The sequence below is a fragment of the Rattus norvegicus genome, chromosome 10 (genome assembly GCF_021556685.1).
Source record: "Rattus norvegicus strain SHRSP/BbbUtx chromosome 10, alternate assembly SHRSP_T2T, whole genome shotgun sequence".
In the NCBI taxonomy this organism is placed as follows: domain Eukaryota; kingdom Metazoa; phylum Chordata; class Mammalia; order Rodentia; family Muridae; genus Rattus; species Rattus norvegicus.
The window spans coordinates 10,275,149-10,282,836 of NC_141543.1; the positions used below are offsets into that span (position 1 = coordinate 10,275,149).

General features: G+C 47.4%; 1 protein-coding gene across 2 annotated transcripts; it reads right to left on the reverse strand.

Annotated features, from left to right (window-relative positions):
* Positions 1-1,458: 1,458 nt before the first annotated feature.
* On the reverse strand, positions 1,459-7,386 carry Tnfrsf17 (TNF receptor superfamily member 17). Of its 2 annotated transcripts, XM_087570098.1 has the most exons (4): positions 7,240-7,386; positions 6,992-7,120; positions 6,022-6,180; positions 1,459-1,870 (listed from the first exon to the last, which is right to left on the reverse strand). In XM_087570098.1, exons 2-4 carry the CDS (start codon positions 7,104-7,106, stop codon positions 1,590-1,592), a joined length of 555 nt encoding a protein of 184 aa, XP_087426224.1. In that variant the 5' UTR covers positions 7,107-7,120; positions 7,240-7,386; the 3' UTR covers positions 1,459-1,589. The 2 variants fall into 2 exon arrangements, with proteins under 2 accessions (XP_087426224.1, NP_001099231.1); NM_001105761.1 differs by lacking the exon at positions 7,240-7,386 and having other exon boundaries at positions 1,474-1,870; positions 6,992-7,222.
* Between the last annotated feature and the right edge of the window lie 302 nt (positions 7,387-7,688).

Sequence of the window (7,688 nt, forward strand, 5' to 3'; positions counted from 1 at the left end):
AAGCAGGATGCTGAAAGCTAGGAATGCCCTTTTGCAGGCAGGAGAGTTTGTACTTTCTTGCCTGTCTCTCCTGATGGATGCAGAATAGAAGCCCATTGCAAGAATTTAAGCACTGAGCACAGTGATACAGTCAGAAGTAGACTTTAAGAATAACCTCACTTGCAATCCTGGTTTGATGGTGCACACCTTTAATCCCTGCACTCACAGAAGAATCAAGTTACAGCCTGAAGTACTTGGGTGGGTGAACTTGGGAGGGGGGCACCTTTCTAGAAAGAAAATGAATTGTAATGGGTCTGAGGAGAATGGCAGTGAGTTAGGGAGCTACAAAAGTTGTTCAAGTGACTCTAGGCAACAGTGAGAGAAAAGGTAGATGGGTGCTGAGAGAACATACGAGTTAAATTCACAGCAACTAAGAAGTCCAGGGTTTGGGTTGGGGATTTAGCTCAGTGGTAGAGCGCTTGCCTAGCAAGTGCCAGGCCCTGGGTTCGATTCTCAGCTCTGCCAAAAAAAAAAAAAAAAGAAGTCCAGGGTTTTTGCCTTATTTTAAAGCTGGAGTTGAAAGATTATTTTCCCTGCCGGGTATGAGACTGAGGCTGGAATCATCCAGCCTGGAGAACTTAGGCTCTTGATCAGAAATATGATCACTCCCTCCACCGTGTGTGTGTGTGTGTGTGTGTGTGTGTGTGTGTGTGTGTGTGTGTGTGTAAGCTGGTTGAACCTAGGACCTTGAGCATGCTAGGCAAGTATTCTACCACTAAGCCACACCCTTAGTCCTGACAGCATTTATAAGGTGGAGGTAATAATGGTCTATCATGGTCTACCTTCCTTATAGTATTTGGTATGTGTAAAATGACTTAGAGCAGTCCCTGGCACTATTAAACCTACATAGTGATGGCACACACCTGCACTAGAACTGAAAACAGGACCAGGTTCATGTTTGTCACAGTTAGCAGTAGCACATGCCTTTGTTTGAGCATGCTAACACCTGTTGCACTGCACACAGAATTAGCTTGGCTTCTACTTACAGAAAAACATGGGACAATCTTGCAGAATTTCTTTGGCCATCAGGAGAATCCAGTTTGTCCTGAAATATACTGCCTCAGCAGAAACAGATAGGGGCCTATTGATGGTGAAGAGCTTTTGATTCTTTCCTTTCCTGGTCCTCTCTTTTTTTTCTGGGAATGACAGGGCTTCTCCGTGTACCCTTGGCTGTCCTGGACATAGCTCTGTAGACCAGGCTGGCCTCAAACTCACAGAGTTCTGCCTGCCTCAGCCTCCTGAGTGCTAGGATTGAAGGCGTGTGCCATCACCACCTGGCGTTGGTTTAGTTTAGTCAAAAATTCTACCACCCACCACCCACATGGCAGCACACAACTGTCTATAACTGCAAGATCTGATACCCTCACATCTACAACCAAGCAAAACAATCAAAGCGTATAAAATAAAGATAGACAAGAGTTCAGCTATAAAAATTAAAGGACAAAAAGCTGTATTCTCAGTTGATAAACAGTCATTCTAAAGCACCATCAGCTCTCCCTCTGACAAAAGGTTCTCAAAGCAGCTTCACATCCCACCAATTAGAAAGCTCATTATCTGGAGTGAGCTGGCTTCTCCATCCCCATGACACTTTGCAAAGCACTTGGCATACCCTTGCCATAGTCACCCGTTTTCGTGGTGACAAGAATGGTCGCCCCCTCCTCCATGGCTGGAAGTGGGAAGAAATGGTCAGAATCACCCTTGGGGTTGCTCTTGATGCAATCCTCACAGGTACACTCTTCCACTGTATACTCCAGGCTTCGGGGAAGAATCCTTTCGTCACCAGCCCTGCTCTTAGTCCGCTCAGTATCGGCCTTGTCCAGCTGAACGGATCCTGAAGATACAGAAGCAGGCAGGCTTTCACTTGAATGCCACTGGTACCACTGTGGTACCACTGTGCCAAGCATGCACAGCAGGACACAAAGCAATACTAGACCAAGAGTGAGGGTGTCCTACACTGAGAGGCAGGCTGCTTTCCAGAATATGGAGACTTCAACTCCTGTCTTACGTTGACTACATTTAAATCTCAGGATATATCACATGAGAATGTACACAACCAGACTTTATAAAAACTACAAAATGTGACATCAGGAGGGACACGGAGACAACAGGCTGGAGTGCAGGATAGCAGCTGCTATCTGAGTGCTCTGCGCATGTGACTGGTTCTAAAGACCCACACTGGATTAGTCATGTACCTGTCACCCACTTGACCATTGGAAGTTTTGAGGATTTGACCTCATCCTACACAAGAAATTGCCATATGTCACAGCACATCTGAGTCACCCTGTGAGTGACATTTTGGAATGCAGGCACAAAAGCTGAGCACAGTGGCACATACCTGTCATTCAGCCACTCAGGAGGCTGCGGCAGGAAGCGTTTGGAGCTAGCGTGTTCAAGAAAGACCCCAAGTTCAGTCTCCAATACCAGAGGGGAAAAGAATATAGAAGGTACTTTTCTGAGTTCATTTATTGTGATGGAATGGGTCACATCACAGTGCACCTGTGAACATTAGGAGAGCTTATGGGAGTGGATCAGACTCAGTAGCCCAAAGAGGGTTGGCAGCAGGTTCCTTTCTCCACTGGACAGCTTGCCAGGCCCTAAAGATGGGTCCTTCTGTCTGCCATCTCCTAGTTTTCCTAATATGACATCTTCAGGGCATTTCCAGCACGTTGTGTGTGTGTGTGTGTGTGTGTGTGTGTGTGTGTGTGTGTGTGTAGCAGGATCTCATTCTGTAGCCCACATTAGCCTAGAAATCGCCGTGTCCCAGGCTGGCCTCCAACTCGTTTTATTCTCTAATGTGTATCAGTGTTTGCTACACATACGTGAGTGTACCATGTATATACCTGGTGCAAAAGAGTTATTGAATCCTCTGGAACTGAAGTAACAAAAGGTTATGAGCTGCCATGTGGATGTGGAAACCAATCCTTGCTCCTCTGCAAGAGCAGCGTGTACGCCTAGACACTGAGCGTCTCTCCAACTCATGGGTCCACACTGTTGGTGACGTGCTTGCTTCCACTTCCAAGAACTGATATTGCAGGTGAAAACCATACTCCTGCATAAGTCATTCTTAAATGAATTTCCTTTGATCCCATATAGAAGTCCCCAGTTTGTCTCCAGTACACATCTGTAAAGAATGGGTTTTAACAGCACTTGCTGCACCTGGTAGCCATGTGGCACATGCCTTTAATCCTAGCACCTGGGAGAGAGGCAGGCAGATCCCTGAGTTTGAGGCCAGCCTGGTCTACAAAACAAGTTCCAGAACAGCCTAATTTGGGAAAACATTATTTGGAAAAAGTACTTGTTGCACAAGCCCGACAACTTGAATTCAGAATTCACACCAAAAACGGGTGCGTCAGCAGGCATCTGTAATTCCAACTCTGAGGTGAGGTTAGAGGCAGGGACAGGGGAATCGCCTCAGAAGCTTGAAGTCAGCTATCCTGGAAACTGCATCAAAGTGTAAAGAACAAGAAGGACCCTGCCTCAGACAAAGTGGAAGATGGCAATCGGTTCCTGGAAGTTATGCCCTGACCTCCACACTTGCTGGGGTGTGCACCTACCCTCGCTCACACTGAGAAGACTAAGCTACTTCTCAACATTCCACAGTGTAACTATCTTCTAAAACATCTTTCAGGGATTGGACAAATGGCTCAGCCTCTAACAGCTCCACTGCTCTTGCAGAAGACATGGACTCGATTCCCAGCACTCACTTGGTGGCACACAACTGTGTGTAACTCCCATCCCAGGGGACTCTTTTCTAGGGGCACTGCATATACAAGTAGTACGCACACATGTATGAGACTAAACACCCACATACATAAAAATAAATAATAAAACATCTAATTCAGAGTTGCTCTAGAAATACACAAAAAGTGGAAGGGAAAAGCCTGCCTGACCTTGCTTCCATGTGAAGCAAAAGAAGCCACTTACAGAACAATGGCAGAGTGGTAGTTACCAGAGGCGAGGAGGTGGGGGAAATGAGAAGCAGGTGGCCGGAAGTCCAGGGCTGCAGTTACATAAGCTGCATCTGTAGAGCCAGCGTGTGACAAGGTGACTGGATAGCACTGGAGCACTTCAAATAGCAGAGAGTAGATACCAGCCACCCTCACCACCAGGAGGAATGGAGCAGGGCTGGGGATGGAGCTCCGTTGGCAGAGCTCGCCCAGCCTGCCCAGGAGGCTGTGGATTCAACCCCAGAACAGCACAAACCAGGACTGATAGTACACACCTGTAAAGCCAGCCCCAGAGAGGTGGCCGCATGAGGACTGGAGAGGCTCAAGGTAGTCCTGAGATACAGAGTCAAAGGCCAGCGGTGATACATGAGACCCAATCACCAAAAGGTCAACTGTGTGAAGATGTGGATGCATTTGACTGTAGTCACTGTCTCCCTATGTGTCTGTATTCAGAACATTATGTCATGTATTTTTATATGTACAATTTGTATGTTAAAAAATTTCGGGGTTGGGGATTTGGCTCAGTGGTAGAGCGCTTACCTAGGAAGCGCAAGGTCCTGGGTTCGGTCCCCAGCCCCAGAAAAAAAAAAAAAAATTCACTCTAGGTTTGAAGAGGTGGCTGAGTGGTTAAGAGACGATACCATTCTTTGAGTCTCTAGCATCCACTCGTAACTTCAGCTAGAGGGGATCTGGTGCCTGCCCACTTCTGCCATCCAGAGGTACTGTGCTCACATGCACAAAATATGAAGCCCCTTCCTGATGACATCTAGTCTGTGATCCAGTTCTGAATCAACTCATTGACCATTCCAGGTCAGGCAGCCATGGGGCTCCTGCTTTTGGTTAAACCACTCTCAGCCATACACATATACATATAACTTTAAAAACAATGAAAATGCATTCTTTTGTCTACCAGACCACATGGAGAAAAGAGTGAGTGAGTTTCTAGCTACTCCTGCTGCACAGGAAAGCAAATGGAGTAGGTGCTTTGCAGAAACAAAATGGTTAAAGAAGCAGGACAAGGGCTGTGAACACAGCTTAGTGGATACAGATTTGCAGCATGAGGACCCTAGTTTAAATCTCTAGTGCACTGGTGACAAGCATGTGCCTGTAACCTCCCAGTGGCAGAGGTGGGACCGAGACAGCAAAGCTGAAACCCCTTGCTTCTGCCCCACTGAGAGCCTGTCTCATGGCAACAGGGAAGGGAGTAACGGAGGGAGATAACCAGTGTCCTACTGTAGCCTCATGTGCACACGAGCCTGTGCACGCTCACTTTCATGCACCACACACACCATAAGAAAAAGGATTCAGGACCATGGCTGCTGTGTGTCTAAGAATCAATTCACAGAGAACAGTGCTATAAAGACATTTTTAGCCTAAGAGGCCCTCAAGTTGAGCATCTACTTCCCTGAGACTGGCACTCTGTTGCTTAATAATTATCCTTGAGATGGCTAGTGAACCAGGTTATTCAGTTTCAGCATTTTGGGCAGTAAAACATTCACAGTAAAACATTTGAATTGTATTAAAACCAAGATCATGGATCTTGCCAAATACTCTTTGCCTGAGAGTACCAGGCTGTGGTCCAGTATCGATACAATATCTCATTGGTGTGCTACATTGAGTCAAAGACACTTTCCAGAGAAGTCTCAAAGGCAGTTACCCAGAGAACTGGGGGGATGGGCCTTGAAAGGAGCCCTGCAAAGTAGGGGTCGATGTCACAATGTCTCTGTTTTGTTTTGTTTGGGGGACAGTGGTAGGCTTGGTTTGTTGTCATCTTGGAGACTCTTCGCCCCGCCTGAGCTCACACTCAATAGCTGAGCATGACCCTCACCCCTTTACCCCTTTGATCCTCCTGCCTCCACTCCCTACGTGCTAAGATGACAGGCATGTGCCACCGCTTCCAGCTCAAAATTTCAAGTAACTACCCACTAACACATTTGAAAGTGCTGTAACAGCAACAAAAAAGCCAAAGTTAAAAAAAGAAAAGGAAATGAAACTTGGAAGAGCTGCCCTTACAGAAATAGATTCCAAGACTCACCGTCAAGATGGCCTGGGCTTTGAGGCTTGTCCTTCAGGGCCTCCGGGTTCATCTTCCTCAGCAAGAAAGAGAGTGTGAAAAGTGCCAAACAGACGACCAAGGTCAGGCCCAAGAAGATCCAGAGAACCGTGTACGTCCCTCTCACTGAGCTGGTCATGCCTTTATCAAAGGAATGTCACAAAATGTACGTCCCTCTCACTGAGCTGGTCATGCCTTTATCAAAGGAATGTCACAAAGCAATGCAGCCAGGGCTCAGGATTCACACCTTCCTGACACTCGACTCCCTAGTGCATACTCATGAGCATCTTACTTGGGCTTAGACAAGGTCTCCTGTCAATCAGACTGGCCTCAAACCCAGCCGTATCCAAGGAGGACCTCTGGTCTCCACCTCCTATGTAAGTGCTGCAGTTACAGCAGCACCACGACCATACAGGCTGCTGGGACAGAGCCCAGGGCTGTGTGCATGCTAGCCCGGTGCGCCACCAGCTCATCTCCAGCTCAGTTCCTTTCGTTGTTTATGGGACAGGACCCTATTCTAGCCCACGCTGCCTTCACAGGGGTCGCATATCAGATAGCCTGCATATCAGACATTATGATTCATAACAGTAGCAAAAGCAGTTAGGATGTAGCAATGAAAATAATTTTATGGTCTCCACAAATGAGCAACTATCAAAGGGTTGCCACTTAGGAAGGTTAAGAACCACTGAGTTAGAGGCATGCACTGCCCATCCCTGGTTGACTTTTAAATTCTGAGTACCACTTAATTAAGAGCTGATAAATAAAATTGAGTCTGGTTCTGAATAATTCCCTTTGATCCAGGAGACATTTAAATTATCTTTTCTGGTTTTGATTCAGGAAAAGAAAAGAAAAATCTCCCCATCTCCTCTGTAACATTTGCTCTCTGGTAGATGGGCAGCATGTCAGGAGACTGCTCCCCACCAAGAAGCAACTATTGAGAAGCCGCACTTACTTGGATCACAGTAAGGCTGACAGGGTGCAGGAGGGTTGGAACATCGCAGGCGACACGGTTTGCAAGCATGCAGCAGACTGTCAAAATATTCACTGTGGAAGCACCGCTGAGCCATGGGGGACTGGAGCACTGAAAGACACGGGAAGAACAGACAAAAGAGTGTGGAAGGACAGCAGGTTCTCTGTGGAGAGAAAGATCCTGACTGCTCTTAGGAGGGCTGCAGGTATCGGGGTGGAGGATCTGAATACCTCTCTTTCTGATCCTCCGTTTCTAAGAGGCTTGGGCGGGGCAGCAGAGGGGTATATCACAGCAAACCATTCCTGAAACAGAAACCACCTATTTATAGAGGAGAGTCACCACCCAGGTAGCAGTTGCAATGTGGACAAGCTTGGGGCGTCAAGCTGAAAGTCCAGCTGCCATTTATGGATCATCTGTTTTGGGGCTGTATGACAAGACAGGCAAGACGAGGACTGCATCCCTTACATACCTAATGTCAACAGGGAAGACAAACTGGAGGCTGGAGCCAGTGGTGGCAGTGGCTGACCCAGAGGACAGACAGGAGGGAGCTGTCAACTCTGGCTACCAGGTGTCCTTTGGCAGTTGAGTTAAAGCAGGAGGTTGACGGGGCTCATCTGAGGGCACTGTGTCCTGACAGTTAATAGCATCCCCGCGGGTGCAGAGGTGTGACCTTCACTCC

What these genes read in the sequence shown, in the direction of transcription:
- Tnfrsf17 (XM_087570098.1), bottom strand. Translation starts at nt 7,106, where the DNA reads ATGGCTCAGCGGTGCTTCCACAGTGAATATTTTGACAGTCTGCTGCAT. An exon ending in TCAGCCTTACTGTGATCCAA is followed by an intron (nt 6,181 to 6,991) that starts GTAAGTGCGGCT and finishes CCTTTGATAAAG; the next exon opens with GCATGACCAGCTCAGTGAGA. An exon ending in AAGCCCAGGCCATCTTGACG is followed by an intron (nt 1,871 to 6,021) that starts GTGAGTCTTGGA and finishes CTGTATCTTCAG; the next exon opens with GATCCGTTCAGCTGGACAAG.